Source organism: Ranitomeya imitator, chromosome 10, assembly GCF_032444005.1.
Source record: "Ranitomeya imitator isolate aRanImi1 chromosome 10, aRanImi1.pri, whole genome shotgun sequence".
NCBI classification, from domain to species: Eukaryota; Metazoa; Chordata; class Amphibia; order Anura; family Dendrobatidae; genus Ranitomeya; species Ranitomeya imitator.
The window spans coordinates 75417503-75441596 of NC_091291.1; the positions used below are offsets into that span (position 1 = coordinate 75417503).

Genomic DNA, 24094 nt, shown 5'->3' on the forward strand with positions numbered 1-24094 from the left:
TGGAAAAAAAAAAAAATGGGAGATTAATATTGGCCTCTGGGCTTGTGTGCCAGTCCTGAGCGTGCCATCTCTCTCACAAATAGTGGGCCATAGAAAGCCTATTAATTTTTTTGCTTGATTTGGGTTCCAAAATCTACCTGAAAAAAATCACTAAATCAATCAGTGGGAGATTAATATTGGCCTCTGGGCTTGTGTGCCACTCCTGACTCCTGTGTGCGTCATCTGTCACTCAGTGGGCCCTAGAAAGCCTATTTTTTGTTTTATTTGTTTTCTAAATTCTCCCTGAAACAATCATTTTATTTTCTTTGGTTTCTAAATTATTCCTGAAAAAAATCATTTTTTTGGTATTTTTTTTTCTCTCAAGTCTCCCTGAAAAAAAAAAAAAAAAAAAATCTGTGGGAGATTCATATTGCCCCTTCTGCTTGTGTGCCAGTCTTGACTCCTGGGTGTGCCATCTCTCTCTCTCTCCCCAATTGTGGGCCATAGAAAGCCTATTAATTTTTTTGCTTGATTTGGGTTCCAAAATCTACCAAAAAAAATCACTAAATCAATCAGTGGGAGATTAATATTGGCCTCTGGGCTTGTGTGCCACTCCTGACTCCTGTGTGCGTCATCTGTCACTCAGTGGGCCCTAGAAAGCCTATTTTTTGTTTTATTTGTTTTCTAAATTCTCCCTGAAACAATCATTTTATTTTCTTTGGTTTCTAAATTATTCCTGAAAAAAATCATTTTTTTTGTATTTTTTTTTCTCTCAAGTCTCCCTGAAAAAAAAAAAAAAAAAAAAATCTGTGGGAGATTCATATTGCCCCTTCTGCTTGTGTGCCAGTCTTGACTCCTGGGTGTGCCATCTCTCTCTCTCTCCCCAATTGTGGGCCATAGAAAGCCTATTATTTTTTTTAGCTTGATTTGGGTTCCAAAATCTACCTGAAAAAATCAGTACATCAATCAGTGGGAGATAAATATCGGCCTCTGGGCTTGTGTGCCACTCCTGACTCCTGTGTGCGTCCTCTCTCACTCAGTGGGCCCTACAAAGCCTTTTTTTTTTTTTTTTTTTCCTAAATTCTCTATGAAACAATCATTTCATTTTATTTGTTTTATAAATTCTTCTGTAAAAAATAATTTTTTTTTAATTTTTTTTTTTTCTGAAGTCTCCCTTTTAAAAAAAACAAACACAAATCAGTGGGAGATAAATATTTACATTTGCGCTTCAGTGACAGTCCTGCGTGTGTGCCATCTCATTTGTTGCCAACAACAACAGAGTGTGTAACATTGTGGCTGATTTTCGTTGTGGTCTCACCCACCTGTAAAGGGGTAGCTAAATCATACTGAAGTTATAGCTCACCGTGTAAGTTGTGTGACAGCAACAAATACCGTTCGTTTGTTAACGTTTTTAAAACAATGAGGAAGTCTGGTGGAAGAGGTCGTGGCCGGGGGCGTTCATTGTCAGCTGGTAATGAGGGTAGTGGTAGTGGTGGAGCATCAGCTGGTCGTGGGAAAAAAAATATTGCACCTAAGTCTGGAGCTGTGGAGCCAGGTTCGTCGTCTGGCTACACAAGGCCTCGAACGCTCCCTTTTCTGGGAGTAGGAAAACCGCTTTTAAAGCCGGAGCAGCAAGAGCAAGTTTTGGCTTATCTTGCTGACTCAGCCTCTAGCTCTTTTGCCTCCTCTCGTGAAACTGGTAAATGTCAAAGCAGCGCGTCGTTAGTGGATGTTCACGGTCAGGGACAGGTCGCTTCCTTGTCCTCTTCAGCAAAAACAACAACAGAGAAGAATGCAGCAGGCGACACAACGGGTTACTCCATGGAGCTCTTTACACATACCGTCCCTGGCTTAGAAAGTGAAGCAGTTAACAAGTCCATGCCCATTACAAGTTGAATCTGACATGGAGTGCACTGATGCACAGCCACAGCCAGACTACTATCCTGGTCCTTTGACTCAGACCACAACATTGCCATCGCAGGGTGCTGATCAAGAATCAGACCCTGATGAGACTATGTTGCCCCATCACGAACGCTATACCACCGACCGCCACGGTGACACAGACGAAGTTGCACACGAGCTACAAGAAGAGGTAATAGATGACCCAGTTCTTGACCCCGATTGGCAGCCATTGGGGGAACAGGGTGCAGGCGGCAGCAGTTCTGAAGCGGAGGAGGAGGGGCCGCAGCAGGCATCAACATCGCAACAGGTTCCATCTGCCGGGCCCATATCTTGCCCAAAACGCGTGGCAAAGCTAAAACCTGTTGGAGGACAGCGTGGCCATCCGGTTAAAGCTCAGTCTGCAATGCCTGAAAAGGTATCCGATGCTAGAAAGAGTGCAGTCTGGCATTTTTTTAAACAACATCCAATTGATCAGCGCAAAGTCATCTGTCAAAAATGTTCAACTACCTTAAGCAGAGGACAGAATCTGAAAAGTCTCAATACAAGTTGCATGCATAGACATTTAACCACCATGCATTTGCAAGCCTGGACTAACTACCAAACGTCCCTTAAGGTTGTAGCACCCTCGGCCAATGAAGCTAGTCAGCAACGCAACATCCCTTCCGGCAGTGTAGGTCCACCATTTTCCGCACCACCTGCAGTATCTGTGCAGGTTTCTTTGCCAGGCCAAAGCCTTCAGGGTCAGGGAATCACCAGTTTCGTAGTAGGAAACACTGCATCTAGGGCACCGGTGGCAACAATACCATCTCCCACCGTCTCTCAGTCTGCCATGTCCACCGGCACCCCCGCTAGTTCCACGATCTGCAGCTCTCCAGTCCAGCTCACCCTACATGAGACTATGGTTAGAAAAAGGAAGTACTTAGCCTCGCATCCGCGTACACAGGGTTTGAACGCACACATAGCTAGACTAATCTCGTTAGAGATGATGCCCTACCGGTTAGTTGAAAGCGAAGCTTTCAAAGCCCTGATGGACTACGCTGTACCACGCTACGAGCTACCCAGTCGACACTTTTTTCCAGAAAAGCCATCCCAGCCCTCCACCAGCATGTTAAAGAGCGCATCGTCCATGCACTCAGGCAATCTGTGAGCACAAAGGTGCACCTGACAACAGATGCATGGACCAGTAGGCATGGCCAGGGACGTTACGTGTCCATCACGGCACACTGGGTAAATGTGGTGGATGCAGGGTCCACAGGGGACAGCAAGTTTGGGACAGTTCTGCCTAGCCCACGGTCTAGGAAACAATTGGCTGTAGCCGTTCGCACCCCCTCCTCCTCCTCTTCGTCCTCCTGCAGAAGCGAGAGCTCGTCCACAGACCGCAGTCGCACAACCACTCCATCCGCAGCTGCCACTGTTGCACACCAGGTCTCCCATTATGGGGCAGCTACTGGCAAACGTCAGCAGGCTGTATTGGCTATGAAGTGTTTGGGCGACAACAGACACACCGCGGAAGTTCTGTCCGAGTTCTTGCAGAAAGAAACGCAGTCGTGGCTGGGCACTGTAGATCTTGAGGCAGGCAAGGTAGTGAGTGATAACGGAAGGAATTTCATGGCTGCCATCTCCCTTTCCCAACTGAAACACATTCCTTGCCTGGCTCACACCTTAAACCTGGTGGTGCAGTGCTTCCTGAAAAGTTATCCGGGGTTATCCGACCTGCTCCTCAAAGTGCGTGGACTTTGCTCACATATCCGCCGTTCGCCCGTACACTCCAGCCGTATGCAGACCTATCAGCGTTCTTTGAACCTTCCCCAGCATCGCCTAATCATAGACGTTGCAACAAGGTGGAACTCAACACTGCACATGCTTCAGAGACTGTGTGAACAGAGGCGGGCTGTTATGTTTTTGTGGGAGGATACACATACACGGGCAGGCAGTAGGATGGCAGACATGGAGTTGTCAGGTGTGCAGTGGTCGAAGATTCAAGACATGTGTCAAGTCCTTCAGTGTTTTGAGGAATGCACACGGCTGGTTAGTGCAGACAACGCCATAATAAGCATGAGCATCCCCCTAATGCGTCTGCTGATGCAAAGTTTGACGCACATAAAGGATCAGGCGTCTGCAGCTGAGGAAGAGGAAAGCCTTGATGACAGTCAGCCATTGTCTGGCCAGGGCAGTGTACAGGACGAGGTAGCGGGCGAAGAGGAGGAGGAGGACGAGGAGGATGATGGGGATGATTATATTTTTAATGAGGAAGCTTTTCCGGGGCCACTGGAAATTGGTGGCGCGGCAAGGCCGGGTTCTGCTTTTTTGAGGGACACAAGTGACGTGGATTTGCCTGAAACTGCCCCTCAACCAAGCACAACCGCAGATTTGAGAACTGGAACTTTGGCCCACATGGCGGATTATGCCTTACGTATCCTCAAAAGGGACACACGCATAACTAAAATGATGAATGATGACGATTACTGGTTGGCCTGCCTCCTTGATCCTCGCTATAAAGGCAAATTGCAAAATATAATGCCACATGAGAACTTGGAACTAATATTAGCAACCAAACAATCAACTCTTGTTGACCGTTTGCTTCTGGCATTCCCTGCACACAGCGCCCGTGATCGTTCTCACACGAGCTGCAGGGGCCAGCAGACCAGAGGAGTTAGAGGGGCAGAAATCAGAAGTGGCGTTGGCCAGAGGGGTTTTCTGACCAGGTTGTGGAGTGATTTTGCTATGACCGCAGACAGGACAGGTACTGCAGCATCAATTCAAAGTGACAGGAGACAACATTTGTCCAGTATGGTTACAAACTATTTTTCATCCCTTATCGATGTTCTCCCTCAACCGTCATTCCCATTTGATTACTGGGCATCAAAATTAGACACCTGGCCAGAATTGGCAGAATATGCATTGCAGGAGCTTGCTTGCCCGGCAGCTAGTGTCCTATCAGAAAGAGTATTCAGTGCTGCAGGTTCAATACTAACAGAAAAAAGGACTCGTCTGGCTACCCAAAATGTAGATGATCTAACCTTCATTAAAATGAACCACAACTGGATTTCGAAATCTTTTGCCCCACCTTGCCCGGCTGACACCTAGCTTTCCTATGAAAAGGTCTTGCCTGTGGACTATTCTGAATGCCTTTTCCAATCTCGTAATTTTCAGCACCTGATTGTCCAGCATACGACATGTTTACACCTCACTAAATGGCCAAACTCCCCATACGGGGCCGTGGTATCGACACTTGGCGACAGCACCCGTGAGAGTGCAGTTTGTCTGAAGAGGTGGGTGAGCCCGCTTTTGGTCGACGGCACTGCCACTGGGTCCCTCCTAGTACAATAAAGTGTCTCTGGCGGTGGTGGTGCGCACCCAACGTCAGACACACCGTTGTAATATGAGGGGCCCTGGGCCTGTACCGCCGGCCACAAGACAGTTTCCCCCCCACCCCAGCTCAAACAGTGCTCTACCACTTGCAAAATTATCTCACAGCTCCACCAATGTTTAGTCTATGCGCTGACATCCTTCAATGCCTGCCACTGACAATACCATTGTATTGACATTTTTGTTATGTTAGGCCTTCGATGCCTGTCTGTGGTCACTCCTTCCACTAGGCCTCCACTGACCACACCACTGCTGCCCGTGTACCCCTGGAACCAATTTAAAATTGCCTACAGCCATGTGTTATTATTTTAGGCCTTCGATGCCTGTCTGCGGTGACTCCTTCCACTAGGCCTCCACTGACCACACCACTGCTGCCCGTGTACCCCTGGAACCAATTTAAAATTGCCTACAGCCATGTGTTATTATATTAGGCCTTCGATGCCTGTCTGCGGTGACTCCTTCCACTAGGCCTCCACTGACCACACCACTGCTGCCCGTGTACCCCTGGAACCAATTTAAAATTGCCTACAGCCATGTGTTATTATTTTAGGCCTTCGATGCCTGTCTGCGGTGACTCCTTCCACTAGGCCTCCACTGACCACACCACTGCTGCCCGTGTACCCCTGGAACCAATTTAAAATTGCCTACAGCCATGTGTTATTATTTTAGGCCTTCGATGCCTGTCTGCGGTGACTCCTTCCACTAGGCCTCCACTGACCACACCACTGCTGCCCGTGTACCCCTGGAACCAATTTAAAATTGCCTACAGCCATGTGTTATTATTTTAGGCCTTCGATGCCTGTCTGCGGTGACTCCTTCCACTAGGCCTCCACTGACCACACCACTGCTGCCCGTGTACCCCTGGAATCAATTTAAAATTGCCTACAGCCATGTGTTATTATTTTAGGCCTTCGATGCCTGTCTGCGGTGACTCCTTCCACTAGGCCTCCACTGACCACACCACTGCTGCCCGTGTACCCCTGGAACCAATTTAAAATTGCCTACAGCCATGTGTTATTATTTTAGGCCTTCGATGCCTGTCTGCGGTGACTCCTTCCACTAGGCCTCCACTGACCACACCACTGCTGCCCGTGTACCCCTGGAACCAATTTAAAATTGCCTACAGCCATGTGTTATTATTTTAGGCCTTCGATGCCTGTCTGCGGTGACTCCTTCCACTAGGCCTCCACTGACCACACCACTGCTGCCCGTGTACCCCTGGAACCAATTTAAAATTGCCTACAGCCATGTGTTATTATTTTAGGCCTTCGATGCCTGTCTGCGGTGACTCCTTCCACTAGGCCTCCACTGACCACACCACTGCTGCCCGTGTACCCCTGGAACCAATTTAAAATTGCCTACAGCCATGTGTTATTATTTTAGGCCTTCGATGCCTGTCTGCGGTGACTCCTTCCACTAGGGCTCCACTGACCACACCACTGCTGCCCGTGTACCCCTGGAACCAATTTAAAATTGCCTACAGCCAGCCCAATTTTTTTATTTTAGGCCTTCGATGCCTGTCTGCGGTCCATTCTTTCAACTACTACTACACTGACCAGGGCACTGCTGCCCGTGTACCCCTGGAACCAACATCAGAAAATATAAAAATAAGTATTTTGCTTACAAAAAAGAAAATACTGGAGAGATATCAAATGCAGACATTTTAACATTAAAAACAAACACACAACTAAAATCTGGTACAGTACTAAAAATGGCCACCAGCTACAATTACTTTCTCCTACAAGTAGTTAACTGAAAGGTTTTTTCAATTGAAAACACACATATGGCATCCACCGAGTGTTGTCCTGTCGCGTCTTCTTTATATTATTGCCGAGAAGATGCAAAACAATGAAAATAATAAAATCATTAATTACCAAAATAATAGAGAAAGTCAACACCACATTGCAAATAAACATTCATTCCAAATAAAGAAGCAGGGCGCGTCCGAGGGTGAGTATATACTTAATAAGAACATAATCACCCTCGGACGCGCAATGCTTATTTCCAACAGCCTTCCTTCCTAAGAATCAGCCCTTCCGTGGTGTAGAGAGACGTTGTGTTACACTCCAAGGTGTTCCCCAGGTTGCCTTTCCTGAGCTTCGATCTTCCGGCTCTCGTTTAGTAGTTCTTGGAAACTACACTGCATTAGGCCTTCAAATTGGGTATGGGGTGTAGAGAGAGGGTGTGTTCCACTCCAAGGTGTTCCCCAGGTTGCCTTTCCTGAGCTTCGATCTTCCGGCTCTCGTTTAGTAGTTGTTGGAAACTACGCTGCATTAGGCCTTCAAATTGGGTATGGGGTGTAGAGAGATGGTGTGTTCCACTCCAAGGTGTTCCCCAGGTTGCCTTTCCTGAGCTTCGATCTTCCGGCTCTCGTTTAGTAGTTGTTGGAAACTACGCTGCATTAGGCCTTCAAATTGGGTATGGGGTGTAGAGAGATGGTGTGTTCCACTCCAAGGTGTTCCCCAGGTTGCCTTTCCTGAGCTTCGATCTTCCGGCTCTCGTTTAGTAGTTCTTGGAAACTACACTGCATTAGGCCTTCAAATTGGGTATGGGGTGTAGAGAGAGGGTGTGTTACACTCCAAGGTGTTCCCCAGGTTGCCTTTCCTGAGCTTCGATCTTCCGGCTCTCGTTTAGTAGTTCTTGGAAACTACACTGCATTAGGCCTTCAAATTGGGTATGGGGTGTAGAGAGAGGGTGTGTTACACTCCAAGGTGTTCCCCAGGTTGCCTTTCCTGAGCTTCGATATTCCGGCTCTCGTTTAGTAGTTGTTGGAAACTACACTGCATTAGGCCTACAAATTGGGTATGGGGGAAACATTGGCGCATCTGCGGTCCCTACTTCCTCTAGGCCTCCACTGACCTGTCTACTGCTGCCCGTGTTCCCCTGGAACCAATTTTAAATTGCCTACAGGCAGCCCAATTTATTATGTTAGGGCTTCGAAGCCTGTCTGCGGTCCCTCCTTCCACTAGGCCTCCACTGACCTGTCTACTGCTGCCCGTGTACCCCTTGAACCAACATCATAAAATAAAAAAAAAAGTATTTTGCTTATAAAAAAGAAAATACTGGAGAGATATCAAATGCAGACATTTTAACATTAAAAACAAACACACAACTAAAATCTGGTACAGTACTAAAAATGGCCACCAGCTACAATTACTTTCTCCTACAAGTAGTTAACTGAAAGGTTTTTTCAATTGAAAACACACATATGGCATCCACCGAGTGTTGTCCTGTCGCGTCTTCTTTATATTATTGCCGAGAAGATGCAAAACAATGAAAATAATAAAATCATTAATTACCAAAATAATAGAGAAAGTCAACACCACATTGCAAATAAACATTCATTCCAAATAAAGAAGCAGGGCGCGTCCGAGGGTGAGTATATACCTAATAAGAATATAATCACCCTCGGACGCGCAATGCTTATTTCCAACAGCCTTCCTTCCAAAGAATCAGCCCTTCCGTGGTGTAGAGAGACGTTGTGTTACACTCCAAGGTGTTCCCCAGGTTGCCTTTCCTGAGCTTCGATCTTCCGGCTCTCGTTTAGTAGTTCTTGGAAACTACACTGCATTAGGCCTTCAAATTGGGTATGGGGTGTAGAGAGAGGGTGTGTTCCACTCCAAGGTGTTCCCCAGGTTGCCTTTCCTGAGCTTCGATCTTCCGGCTCTCGTTTAGTAGTTGTTGGAAACTACGCTGCATTAGGCCTTCAAATTGGGTATGGGGTGTAGAGAGAGGGTGTGTTACACTCCAAGGTGTTCCCCAGGTTGCCTTTCCTGAGCTTCGATCTTCCGGCTCTCGTTTAGTAGTTCTTGGAAACTACACTGCATTAGGCCTACAAATTGGGTATGGGGTGGAGAGAGATGGTGTGTTACACTCCAAGGTGTTCCCCAGGTTTCCTTGCCATTGCTTCGGTCTTCCGACTCTCGTTTAGTAGTTGTAGAAAAGTACACTGCATTAGGCCTACAAAATGGGTATGGGGTGGAGAGAGATGGTGTGTTACACTCCAAGGTGTTCCCCAGGTTGCCTTTCCTGAGCTTCTATCTTCAGGCTCTCATTAAATTGTGGTTAAATGGAACAACTGCATTTGGCGTACTAGTTGGTTTGGGGCCTACTATCGGTGTCTGCCACTCCTTGCTGTTCTCCTGGTTTCCTGTCCTGAAATTCCATTTTCAGGCTCTCGTTAAGTAGTTGTTAATGTTAGACTGCATTTGGCCTACTAGTTGGGTTGGGGCCTACTATCAGTGTCTGCCACTCCTTGCTGTTCTCCTCCACTGAACAAAGCTGTGCTGCCTGTTTACTACGGTTGCCAATTTTGAACTGCATTTCGACTACTTACTGATTTGGCCCTACTCTCTGTGTCAGCCTTTCATTCCAGTTGTCCTCCACTGCAATGCCCCCTGGTTATTCCTGTGTTACCAATTTTGAACTGCATTTAGCCCACTTTATTCTTTGGGCCTATATCTGTGTTTCCACTTCATCGTGCCCATTGCCCAGCCAGTGATAGATGAGTCTGCTGGTACATTGACCCATAATGCAACATTCCCCGTGCATGCTACACAACAACATTGTGACCCTGCTGAAAGTCAGGTTGCTCTTCCCGCATACCATACCACCTTACACGGGGACAAAGAGGAAGGTGCAGATGAAAGTGCAGGTTCCTTCATCAGGTGGGGGGAGGAATACTAGTTGGCGACGTCACTGGCACAGGGCCTCTCATAGTACGCAAAAGTGTTGCTGCCGGTGGGAGGCGCCCCCGCCGTGCAAACACACCGCTGTACTTTGAGGGGCCCTGTGCCAGTGCCAATGCCAACAAGTGGGCCCCCCCTGCTTGCTCAGGATCACAGCACTTGCAAAGTTGAAATACTTACCTCTCCCTGCTCCACTGCCGTGACGTGGTCCAGATTTCCTGGGCCCACAAATTACTTGAACCAGCCCTACCCCACACAACTTTAGCCAAATGACCCCCAATTTCAAATGCCTTCCAATTATTATAAGGTAAATTACGCTTGACAAGCTTCATTAAGAAGAATGGATGGTTTTTACATTAAAATGGGCACTCTAGGTGTTTTCCTGGCCCCCACTCACTGCCGACTATGCTGCCCCATTGACTTGCATTGGGTTTCGTGTTTCGGTCGATCCCGACTTTACGTCATAATCGGCCGATTTCACTCGACCCGGCTTTTGAGATAGTCGGGTTTCGCGAAACCCGGCTCGACTCTAAAAAGGTCAAGGTCGCTCAACTCTACTTTTTCACTATTAACCCCTTCATGACCTTGGGATTTTTCGTTTTTCCGTGTTCGTTTTTCACTCCCCTCCTTCCCAGAGCCATAACTTTTTTATTTTTCTGTCAATTTGGCCATGTCAGGGCTTATTTTTTGCGGGATGAGTTGTACCTTTGAACGACATCATTGGTTTTAGCATGTCATGTACGAGAAAACGGGAAAAAAATTCTACGTGTGGAGATAGCAAAAAAAGTGCAATCCCACACTTGTTTTTTGTTTGGCTTTTTTGCTAGGTTCACTAAATGCTAAAAATGACCTGACATTATGATTCTCCAGGTCAGTACGAGTTCATAGACACCTAACATGACTAGGTTATTTTTTATCTAAGTGGTGAAAAAAAATTCCAAACTTTGCTAAAAAAAAAAAATTGCGCCATATTCCGATACCCGTAGCGTCTCCATTTTTCGTGATCTGGGGTCGGTTGAGGGCTTATTTTTTGCGTGTCGAGATGCCGTTTTTAATGATCGCATTCTGGTGCAGATACGTTCTTTTGATCGCCCGTTATTGCATTTTAATGCAATGTCGCGGCGACCAAAAAAACGCAATTCTGGCGTTTCGCATTTTTTTCTCGCTACGCCGTTTAGTGATCAGGTTAATGCTTTTTTTTATTTGATTGATTGGGCGATTCTGAGAACGGCGATACCAAATATGTGTAGATTTGATTTTTTTTTTATTCATTTATTTTGATTGGGCGAAAGGGGGGTGATTTAAACTTTTATATTTTTTTTATTTTTTTCACATTTTTTTTACTTTTTTTTTTTTTACTTTTGCCATGCTTCAATAGCCTCCATGAGAGGCTAGAAGCAGGCAAAGCACGATTGGCTCTGCTACATAGCAGCGATCATCAGATCGCTGCTATGTAGCAGAATTGCAGGTGTGCTGTGAGCGCCGACCACAGGGTGGCGCTCACAGCTGCTGGGGGATCAGTAACCATAGAGGTCTCAAGGACCTCTATGGTTACTATTCTGAAGCATCGCCGACCTCCGATCATGTGACGGGGGTCGGCGAGACGATCATTTCCGGCCGCCCGGCCGGAAGCGGTAGTTAAATGCCGCTGTCTGCGTTTGACAGCGGCATTTAACTAGTTAATAGGTGCGGGCAGATCGCGATTCTGCCCGCGCCTATTACGGGCACATGTCAGCTGTTCAAAACAGCTGACATGTCCCGGCTTTGATGCGGGCTCACCGCGGAGCCCTGCATCAAAGCAGGGGAGCTGACATCGGACGTACTATCCCGTCCGAGGTCAGAAGGGGGTTAACTAAATCAAGAAATAATAATTACTAAAGAAATATAGAAATATATGTTGAGTAAATATTTCATAGAACACCATGAGGCCTCTTTCATACTGTGCATACATTCCACATTAGTCTTACGTTAACTTCACTCTTAGTAGCTGCTCATACAGTCATCTGTCACTCCGACTGTGACACACATAGAAGTTGAAACTACATATTTCACATACAAAGAATAAGAATACATGTATATTAACCCAAATTACTGTATCCTAATTATCAATGTGCATTGTAAACTATTTCATTTAATATTTTAATATTCCTTTGAATATTCCCCAAATATACTTTATCTTACACTATGTGCAAACTTTCTATAGATAGAAGAATTCATCCATTAGAAACTTGAGCATTTGTTCTACAGCTACAGTGGGGCAAAAAAGTATTTAGTCAGTCAACAATAGTGCAAGTTCCACCACTTAAAAAGATGAGAGGCGTCTGTAATTTACATCATAGGTAGACCTCAACTATGGGAGACAAACTGAGAAAAAAAAAATCCAGAAAATCACATTGTCTGTTTTTTTTAACATTTTTTTGCATATTATGGTGGAAAATAAGTATTTGGTCAGAAACAAACAATCAAGATTTCTGGCTCTCACAGACCTGTAACTTCTTCTTTAAGAGTCTCCTCTTTCCTCCACTCATTACCTGTAGTAATGGCACCTGTTTAAACTTGTTATCTGTATAAAAAGACACCTGTACACACCCTCAAACAGTCTGACTCCAAACTCCACTATGGTGAAGACCAAAGAGCTGTCAAAGGACACCAGAAACAAAATTGTAGCCCTGCACCAGGCTGGGAAGATTGAATCTGCAATAGCCAACCAGCTTGGAGTGAAGAAATCAACAGTGGGAGCAATAATTAGAAAATGGAAGACATACAAGACCACTGATAATCTCCCTCGATCTGGGGCTCCACGCAAAATCCCACCCCGTGGGGTCAGAATGATCACAAGAACGGTGAGCAAAAATCCCAGAACCACGCGGGGGGACCTAGTGAATGAACTGCAGAGAGCTGGGACCAATGTAACAAGGCCTACCATAAGTAACACACTACGCCACCATGGACTCAGATCCTGCAGTGCCAGACGTGTCCCACTGCTTAAGCCAGTACATGTCCGGCCCGTCTGAAGTTTGCTAGAGAGCATTTGGATGATCCAGAGGAGTTTTGGGAGAATGTCCTATGGTCTGATGAAACCAAACTGGAACTGTTTGGTAGAAACACAACTTGTCGTGTTTGGAGGAAAAAGAATACTGAGTTGCATCCATCAAACACCATACCTACTGTAAACCATGGTGATGGAAACATCATGCTTTGGGGCTGTTTCTCTGCAAAGGGGCCAGGAAGGAGTGGCTTCGTAAGAAGCATTTCAAGGTCCTGGAGTGGCCTAGCCAGTCTCCAGATCTCAACCCTATAGAAAACCTTTGGAGGGAGTTGAAAGTCCGTTTTGCCAAGCGAAAAGCCAAAAACATCACTGCTCTAGAGGAGATCTGCATGGAGGAATGGGCCAACATACCAACAACAGTGTGTGACAACCTTGTGAAGACTTACAGAAAACGTTTGACCTCTGTCATTGCCAACAAAGAATATATTACAAAGTATTGAGATGAAATTTTGTTTCTGACCAAATACTTATTTTCCACCATAATATGCAAATAAATTGTTAAAAAAACAGACAATGTGATTTTCTGGATTTTTTTTTTCTCAGTTTGTCTCCCATAGTTGAGGTCTACCTATGATGTAAATTACAGACGCCTCTAATCTTTTTAAGTGGTGGAACTTGCACTATTGCTGACTGACTAAATACTTTTTTGCCCCACTGTATGTACTGAAATAAGCTTAGGTAAATTAGCACATTGCCTTAGATGTGTGCTATGTATAGTCCAATGGACATAGTGATTGAAAAAAAACATTAATTTGAGTACAGCCAAAGGCCTGTTTTACAAGTTCTGATAATTCTGGTACCAGAAATACCAATACCGTAGATATTAGTGTCCGTGTGTGTAATGCCTATGGCATACGTGTGGCAACCACGTGCCATATCATTACCACACATACTGGTGCCTGGGAAGCAGCGGTACAGTTAGCAGTTGACTCTGGTGCCGGATGCTAAAGACGGCTCTCCTCATTCTCCCCTGCTCTGCCGGCGATCAGCGCAAGCAGAGGAGAATGTTGAGAGTTATATTCAACTGATAACAGTGAGAGCAGGCGGCGGCAAATGAGACTATTACTTCCATCAACCTACAACTGCTGCTGCTAATAACAGTGAGAGCAGGTGCGGCTGATAGGACCATTCTCACAGTGAACTCACTGAGCTGAACTGTGGTGAACTCAGTGACTTTTCCTCATGGTGCTGAGGCTACCGCAGTTCAGCCCAGCTGGGAACGTAGCCTCAGTGATCCGCGGTAATCTCAATGATGTCTCCGCTGCTCACTGCTTGCAGCAGCTCATTCATCAACCCATCCTGAATGGTCGCATCTTGGCACCGTCCAGGTTGAAAACTATTTATCCCCAGACATGAATTACGGTGTGGGATAGAACTTCGGACAGGTGAGGGATATTGTTGTGTTTTATTTTTGTTTTATTAAGGAGACAAGTGTTTCAATGGAATTATGTGCTAGGTGAGTATAACTGTGTTTGTTGCTTAAATAAAAATGGAAAAGTGTGTTTTGTTTTTATATAAAATAAAAGATTTTATACTTGCTGTGTGTTTATTTATCATACAATTATAGGTTTACTAATGGAGAGGTGCCTTATAGACGCCTCTCCATTACTAATCCATGGGTTTGATGTCAGCAGACAATACAAAGGTGACATCAACTCCACAAATATTACCCCTCTTGCCACCACCACAGGACAAATGGGAAGAGACAGGCAAGCACTGGAATTGGTTTGACTAATAGATGTGTATTTTTCTGGGTGGCTGCAGGCTGCTAATTTTAGGCTGGGGGGCAATATCCATGGCTCCTTTCCAGCCAGAGAATACCAGTCCCCAGCTGTTTGCTTTAGCAAGGCTGGTTGTCAAAAATGTGGGGGTCCCACGCTGTTTTTTTAACCCCTTCCCGACCTTTGACGCCACGTAGGCGTCATGAAAGTCGGTGCCATTCCGACCCATGACGCCTATGCGGCGTCATGGAAAGATCGCGTCCCTGCAGATCGGGTGAAAGGGTTAACTCCCATTTCACCCGATCTGCAGGGACAGGGGGAGTGGTAGTTTAGCCCAGGGGGGGTGGCTTCACCCCCTCGTGGCTACGATCGCTCTGATTGGCTGTTGAAAGTGAAATTGCCAATCAGAGCGATTTGTAATATTTCACCCATTATAACGGGTGAAATATTACAATCCAGCCATGGCCGATGCTGAAATATCATCGGCCATGGCTGGAAATACTAGTGTGCCCCCACCCCACCCCTCCGATCGCCCCCCCACCCCCCCGATCTGGCCGGTACACTGCTCCGGCTCCCCTCCGTCCTGTGCTCCGCTCCCCCCCGTGCTCGTGTCCGCTCCCCCCGTGCTCCAATCACCCCCCCGTGCTCCAATCACCCCCCCTGCACTCCGATCCACCCCCCCCCCGTGCTCCGTTCCACCCCCCCGTGCTCCATTCCAGCCCCCCCCATGCTCCGTTCCACGCCCCCCGCGCTCCGTTCCACCCCTCCCGCGCTCCGATTCCCCCCCCCGTGCTCCGATCCCCCCCCCGTGGTCCCCCCCCACCCTATCATACTTACCGATCCAGCCGTGGTCCCGTCCGTCTTCTCCCGGGCGCCGCCATCTTCCAAAATGGCGGGCGCATGCGCAGTGCGCCCGCCGAATCTGCCGGCCGGCAGATTCGTTCCAAAGTGCATTTTGATCACTGAGATATAATCTATCTCAGTGATCAAAATAAAAAAAATAATAAATGACCCCCCCCCCCTTTGTCACCCCCATAGGTAGGGACAATAAAAAAATAAAGAAATTTTTTTTTTCCACTAATGTTAGAATAGGGTTAGGGTTAGGGTTAGGGGTAGGGTTAGGGCTAGGGTTAGGGTTAGGGGTAGGGGTAGGGTTAGGGCTAGGGGTAGGGGTAGGGTTAGGGGTAGGGGTAGGGTTAGGGTTAGGGGTAGGGTTAGGGCTAGGGTTAGGGTTTCGGTATGTGCACACGTATTCTGGTCCTCTGCAGATTTTTCCGCTGCGGATTTGATAAATCCGCAGTGCTAAACCGCTGCGGATTTATGGCGGATTTACCGCGGTTTTTCTGCGCATTTCACTGCGGTTTTACAACTGCGATTTTCTATTTGAGCAGTTGTAAAACCGCTGCGGAATCCGCACAAAGAAGTGACATGCTGCGGAATGTAAACCGCTGCGTTTCCGTGCAGTTTTTCCGCAGCATGGGCACAGCGATTTTTGTTTCCCGTAGGTTTACATTGAACTGTAAACTCATGGGAAACTGCTGCGGATCCGCAGCGTTTTCCGCAGCGTGTGCACATACCTTTAGAATTAGGCTATGTGCACACGGTGCGGATTTGGCTGCGGATTCGCAGCAGTGTTCCATCAGGTTTACAGTACCATGTAAACATATGGAAAACCAAATCCGCTGTGCCCATGGTGCGGAAAATACCACGCGGAAACGCTGCGTTGTATTTTCCGCAGCATGTCAATTCTTTGTGCGGATTCCGCAGCGTTTTACACCTGTTCCTCAATAGGAATCCGCAGTTGAAATCCGCACAAAAAACACTGGAAATCCGCGGAAAATCCGCAGGTAAAACGCAGTGCCTTTTACCCGCGGATTTTTCAAAAATGGTGCGAAAATATCTCACACGAATCCGCAACGTGGGCACATAGCCTTAGGGTTAGGGTTGGAATTAGGGTTGTGGTTATGGTTAGGGGTGTGTTGAGGTTAGGGTTGTGGTTAGGGGTGTGTTGCGGTTAGGGTTGTGTTTAGGGTTATGGCTACAGTTGGGATTAGGGTTAGGGGTGTGTTGGGGTTAGTGTTGGAGGTAGAATTGAGGGGTTACCACTGTTTAGGCACATCAGGGGTCTCCAAACGCAACATGGCGCCACCATTGATTCCAGCCAATCTCGTATTCAAAAAGTCAAATGGTGCTCCCTCACTTCCGAGCCCTGACGTGTGCCCAAACAGTGGTTTACCCCCACATATGGGGTACCAGCATACTCAGGACAAACTGCGCAACAATTACTGGGGTCCAATTTCTCCTGTTACCCTTGTGAATCAAAAAAAATGCTTGCTAAAACATAATTTTTGAGGAAAGAAAAATGATTTTTTATTTTCACGGCTCTGCGTTGTAAACGTCTGTGAAGCACTTGGGGGTTCAAAGTGCTCACCACATATCTAGATAAGTTCCTTGGGGGGTCTAATTTCTAAAATGGGGTCACTTGTGGGGGTTTCTACTGTTTAGGCACACCAGTGGCTCTGCAAACGCAACGTGACACCCGCAGACCATTCCATCAAAGTCTGCATTTCAAAAGTCACTACTTCCCTTCTGAGCCCCGACGTGTGCCCAAACAGTGGTTTACCCCCACTCATGGGGTATCAGCGTACTCAGGAGAAACTGGACAACAACTTTTGGGGTCCAATTTCTCCTGTAACCCTTGGGAAAATAAAAAATTCTGGGCTAAATAATTATTTTTGAGGAAAGAAAACGTATTTATTATTTTCACGGCTCTGCATTATAAACTTCTATGAAGCACTTGGGGGTTCAAAGTGCTCACCACACATCTAGATAAGTTCCTTTCGGGGTCTAGTTTCCAAAATGGGGTCACTTGTGGGGGGTTTCTACTGTTTAGGCACATCAGGGGCTCTGCAAACGCAACGTGACGCCCGCAGAGCATTCCATCAAAGTCTGCATTTCAAAACGTCACTACGTCAATTCCAAGCCCCGCCATGTGCCCAAACAGTAGTTTACCCCCACATATGGGGTATCACCATACTCAGGAGAAACTGGACAACAAATATTGGGGTCAAATTTCTCCTGTTACCCTTGGGAAAATTAAAAAATTCTGGGCTAAATAATTATTTTTGAGGAAAGAAAACGTATTTATTATTTTCACGGCTCTGCATTATAAACTTCTATGAAGCGCTTGGGGGTTCAAAGTGCTCACAACACATCTAGATAAGTTCCTTTCGGGGTCTAGTTTCCAAAATGCGGTCACTTGTGGGGGGTTTCTATTGGTAAGCCACATCAGGGGCTCTGCAAACGCAACGTGACGCCCACAGAGCATTCCATCAAAGTCTGCATTTCAAAACGTCACTACTTCACTTCCGAGCCTCGGCATGTGCCCAAACAGTGGTTTACCCCCACATATGGGGTATCAGCGTACTCAGGAGAAACTGGACAACAACTTTTGGGGTCCAGTTTCTTCTGTAACCCTTGGGAAAATAAAAAATTCTGGGCTAAATAATTATTTTTGAGGAAAGAAAATGTATTTATTATTTTCACGGCTCTGCATTATAAACTTCTATGAAGCACTTGGGGGTTCAAAGTGCTCACCACACATCTAGATAAGTTCCTTTGGGGGTCTAGTTTCCAAAATGGGGTCACTTGTGGGGGGTTTCTACTGTTAAGCCACATCAGGGGCTCTGCAAACGCAACGTGACGCCCACAGAGCATTCCATCAAAGTCTGCATTTCAAAACGTCACTACTTCACTTCCGAGCCCCGGCATGTGCCCAAACAGTGATTTACCCCCACATATGGGGTATCAGCGTACTCAGGAGAAACTGGACAACAACTTTTGGGGTCAAATTTCTCCTGTTACCCTTGGGAAAATAAAAAATTGCAGGCTAAAAGATCATTTTTGAGAAAATAATTTATTTTTTTTTCATGGCTCTGCGTTATAAACTTCTGTGAAGCACTTGGGGGTTCAAAGTCCTCACCACACATCTAGATTAGTTCCTTTGGGGGTCTAGTTTCCAAAATGGTGTCATTTCTGGGGGATCTCCAATGTTTAGGCACACAGGGGCTCTCCAAACGTGACATGGTGTCCGCTAATGATTGGAGCTAATTTTCCATTTAAAAAGCCAAATGGCGTGCCATCCCTTCCGAGCCCTGCCGTGCGCCCAAACAGTGGTTTACCCCCACATATTGGGTATCTGAGTACTCAGGACAAACAGGACAACAATATTTGGGGTCCAATTTCTCCTATTATCCTTGGCAAAATAGGAAATTCCAGGCTAAAAAATCATTTTTGAGGAAAGAAAAATTATTTTTTATTTTCATGGCTCTGCGTTATAAACTTCTGTGAAGCACCTGGGGGTTTAAAGTGCTCAATATGCATCTAGATAAGTTCCTTGGGGGGTCTAGTTTCCAAAATGGGGTCACTTGTGGGGGAGCTCCAATGTTTAGGCACACAGGGGCTCTCCAAACGCGACATGGTGTCCGCTAACAATTGGAGCTAATTTTCCATTCAAAAAGTCAAATGGCGCGCCTTCCCTTCCGAGCCCTGCCGAGTGCCCAAACAGTGGTTTACCCCCACATATGAGGTATCGACGTACTCGGGAGAAATTGCCCAACAAATTTTATGATCCATTTTACCCTACTGCCCATGTGAAAATGAAAAAGTTGAGGCGAAAAGAATTTTTTTGTGAAAAAAAAGTACTTTTTCATTTTTACAGATCAATTTGTGAAGCACCTGAGGGTTTAAAGTGCTCACTAGGCATCTAAATAAGTTCCTTGGGGGGTCTAGTTTCCAAAATGGGGTCACTTGTGGGGGAGCGCCAATGTTTAGGCACACAGGAGCTCTCCAAACGCGACATGGTGTCCGCTAACGATGGAAATAATTTTTCATTCAAAAAGTCAAATGGCGCTCCTTCCCTTCCGAGCCTTACCATGTGCCCAAACAGTGGTTTACCCCCACATGTGAGGTATTGGTGTACTCAGGAGAAATTGCCCAACACATTTTAGGATCCATTTTATCCTGTTGCCCATGTGAAAATGAAAAAATTGAGGCTAAAAGAATTTTTTTGTGAAAAAAAAGTACTTTTTCATTTTTACGGATTAATTTGTGAAGCACCTGGGGGTTCAAAGTGCTCACTATGCATCTAGATAAGTTCCTTGGGGCGTCTAGTTTCCAAAATGGGGTCACTTGTGGGGGAGCTCCAATTTTTAGGCACACGGGGGCTCTCCAAACGTGACATGGTGTCCGCTAAAGAGTGGAGCCAATTTTTGATTCAAAAAGTCAAATGGCGCTCCTTCCCTTCCAAGCCCTGCCGTGCGCCCAAACAGTAGTTTACCCCCACATATGAGGTATCAGCGTACTCAGGACAAATTGGACAACAACTTTCGTGGTTCAGTTTCTCCTTTTACCATTGGGAAAATAAAAAAATTGTTGCTAAAAGATAATTTTTGTGACTAAAAAGTTAAATGTTCATTTTTTCCTTCCATGTTGCTTCTGCTGCTGTGAAGCACCTGAAGGGTTAATAAACTTCTTGAATGTGGTTTTGAGTACCTTGAGGGGTGCAGTTTTTAGAATGGTGTCACTTTTGGGTATTTTCAGCCATATAGACCCCTCAAACTGACTTCAAATGTGAGGTGGTCCCTAAAAAAAATGGTTTTGTAAATTTCGTTGTAAAAATGACAAATCGCTGGTCAAATTTTAACCCTTATAACTTCCTAACAAAAAAAAATTTTGTTTCCAAAATTGTGCTGATGTAAAGTAAACATGTGGGAAATGTTATTTATTAACTATTTTGTGTCACATATCTCTCTGGTTTAACAGAATAAAAATTCAAAATGTGAAAATTGCGAAATTTTCAAAATTTTCGCCAAATTTCCGTTTTTATCACAAATAAACGCAGAATTTATTGACCTAAATTTACCACTAACATGAAGCCCAATATGTCACGAAAAAACAATCTCAGAACCGCTAGGATCCGTTGAAGCGTTCCTGAGTTATTACCTCATAAAGGGACACTGGTCAGAATTGCAAAAAACGGCAAGGTCTTTAAGGTCAAAATAGGCTGGGTCATGAAGGGGTTAAAATGATTTATTTAATTATTTTTTAAAAAAAACAGCGTGGGAACCCCACTATTCTTGATAGCTAGCCTTGCGTATGCTGACAGCTGAAGGTTGCAGCCTGTACTGGATATATTGATCTCTGAAAGAGCCCTTATGCTGGCTTTATGATCCTGAGGATTTAACTATAAGCAATGAGATAAGCCAAACAATGATTCTGTATCATCTACTTTAATCTTCATTCCAGGACATGAGGAGGTTTTCCTTTTCCCTGCTGGATATAGCTGAACCTTTCAAGTGAATCTCCCAATATGAAATCTGAGAACAAGTCAATAAACATACCATAAAGCTGTGAACAGAGGCCCAGACAGCAGTCATTCAACCAAATATTACACTTCGATGATCTTAATTTGTCTAGTGCACATGACAAAAAGATATTGATGTTGAACAGGTCGCATGCTGCTTTTGCTACTGTGGGCAGCCTGCATGATTTAAAAGTGCTACCATGGTCTATAGCTCCTCCGGGCTTGTCTCCCATTGAGCACATCAGGGATGTCATTGGTCAGTGATTACACAGAAGTTGGCAGCAGTGGATCTTGATGATTTACCCAAGTTCATTCAGCCTGGAAGAAGATTCCTCAGACAGACATTAATAAACTTAGTGAAAGCAGCGAAGGTTGTAAGTGAGGGGATTGCTGCGTGTGATGCTCATACTCAATACTGAGTAAATTAAGATATTTTGCAAATGTGATTTCCTTACTTATAAAATAGGTAATTTAGTTGTTGCAAATGTACAAATATATGTCGATGTCGGACTCCTCCTATTTGGTACAGGCTCTGGCGTGGAGGCCCCCGGTAGAGGTTGATCTTGGTTTCATCTGTCCAAAGAATGTTCTTCCAGAACTGTGCTGACTTTTTTAGATGTTTTTTAGCAAAGTCCAGTCTAGCCTTTTTATTCTTGATGCTTATGAGTGGCTTGCACCATGCAGTGAACCCTCTGTATTTACTTTCATGCAGTCTTCTCTTTATGGTAGATTTGGATATTGATACGCCGACCTCCTGGAGAGTGTTGTTCACTTGGTTGGCTGTTGTGAAGGGGTTTCTCTTCACCATGGAGATTATTCTGTGATCATCCACCACTGTTGTCTTCCGTGGGTGCCCAGGTCTTTTTGCATTGATGAGTTCACCAGTGCTTTCTTTCTTTCTCAGGATGTACCAAATTGTAGATTTTGCCACTTCTAATATTATAGCAATTTCTCGGATGGGTTTTTTCTGTTTTCGCAGCTTAAGGATGGCTTGTTTCACCTATACGTAGAGCTCCTTTGACCTCATGTTTACTTCATAGCAAAACCTTCCAAATGCAAGCACCACACCTCAAATCAACTCCAGGCCTTTTATCTGCTTAATTGAGAATGACATAACGAAGGGATTGCCCACACCTGTCCATGAAATAGCCTTGGAGTCAATTGTCCAATTACTTTTGGTCCCTTTAAAAACAGGGTGGCACATGTTAAGGAGCTGAAACTCCTAAACCCTTCATCCAATTTTAATGTGGATACCCTCAAATGAAAGCTGAAAGTCTGAACTTCAACAGCATCTGAATTGTTTTGTTTAAAATTCATTGTGGTAATGTCTATAACCAAAATTAGAAAAATGTTGTCTCTGTCCAAATATATATGGACCTAACTGTAAAAACAGTGGAGATGTGCTCTCCAGACTCGGACTCGGGCGACGCGTTACGAAACGCATCTGGAAAGCACATTTCCACTGTTTTTATATTGGCATAATAAAGTTGAAAGCCTTGATTTTACAAATATGGAGCTGGAACCATTTTTTCTTTTCTACATATTTTTTATCGCCATCTCCAGAATCGCCTGATCTATCAATATAAAAAAGAATTAACCTAATTGTTAAAAGGCGTAATGAGAAAAAAAGTCAAAACGCCAGAATTACTTTTTTTTGGTCCCTGCAACATTGCATGAAAATGCAATAAGAGGTGATCAAAAGATCCAATCATCACCAAAATGGTATCGTTAAGAACCTCAGCTCGGCACGTGAAAATAAGCCTTCACCAAACTAGAGATCACAAAAAATAGAGACCCTGTATTGGAAAACGGCAATTTTTTTTTTAAATCAAATGAATTTTTGGGGAATTTTTTTCACCACTAAAATAAAAGAGAACCTAGACATGTTTGGTGTCTATGAACTCGTAATGACCTGGAGAATTGGCAGGTCACCTTTAGCATTTAATGAACATAGTAAAACAAAAAACAACTGTGGGATAGCACTATTTTTGCAATTTCAGAAGCACCGGAAAGTTTTTTTTCCCATTTTCCAGTGCATGATATGTTAAAACTAATGGTGTTGTTCAAAAGTACAACTCACCCCGCAAAAAAACCAAGCCATCATATGGCCATTTTGACAACAAATAAAAAAGTTATGGCTCTGAGAAGAAGGGGAGCAAAAAATGAAACTTGAAAAAACAAAATACCTCTGGTCGTTAAGGGGTTAAATAAGCTGGTTCACATTCAATTTTCTACTTGCATCAGTCTATTCCAAGAGTGTCAGCTAGATTGCCAGCTCTTGTTCCCTTACTGTAAATGAGAGAGGGGGGGATATGAGGGACTTCAAGGATTTTTAATATTTTCTATGATCTATTAATACATAGATCTTATAGATTTGCTGTGGATGGTTGGCTTACTTTGAATATCTGTCAGAATGCATATTTAATCCTTATGCAAAGTTTTCCCGCTTGATATTAATGATGATAATTTTAAGAAAACTTTCACAAAGGATTACACAGTTGTTCTGATGTGGATTTTACAACAGATGCAGATTGTACTGTACATTTTGCCGATTAGTTGTAAATACTGCTAGAATTTTACTTACTGTTCTTGCACTGTGTTACATTAATACCGCCAAAATCACTTGAGATCCTAATTCCAACATTAGACCTTGAAAAAAATGAAAAAGTACCGTAAGTGTTACTTTATGTTCCCAGTAATTGGAAGGAATTGAAGGGACATACTAAAAAGAATAAAGGAATAAAAAAAAAGAATTAACATAAAAACTTATAGCTCCAAAGAGATGGAGAGATGTTATAGATTTCTTATGCATCTTGGATATGAACTGAACATGAATATATGTAGACAATTAGGAAATCAACATAGATCCCATATAAACAGGTGTATATTATATTCCCTGAGCCTGATAGGTGGGGAATGAACATGAAATATATGTAGAGAATAGGAGAATGAACACATATCCCATATAAACAGGTGTATATTATATTCCCTGTGCCTGATAGGTGGAGAATGAACATGAAAT

The 24094-nt window shown here is 44.7% G+C and overlaps 1 protein-coding gene across 2 annotated transcripts in view; it reads right to left on the reverse strand.

The window, feature by feature from the left end:
• Positions 1-24094, reverse strand: part of LOC138652014 (NXPE family member 1-like) — a 514573-nt gene that overhangs the window by 53551 nt on the left and 436928 nt on the right. For both annotated transcript variants that reach the window (XM_069742701.1, XM_069742702.1), the window contains exon 4: positions 23657-23721. In XM_069742701.1, coding sequence (XP_069598802.1) covers positions 23657-23721 — 65 coding nt within the window. The remainder of the gene's footprint in view (positions 1-23656; positions 23722-24094) is intronic.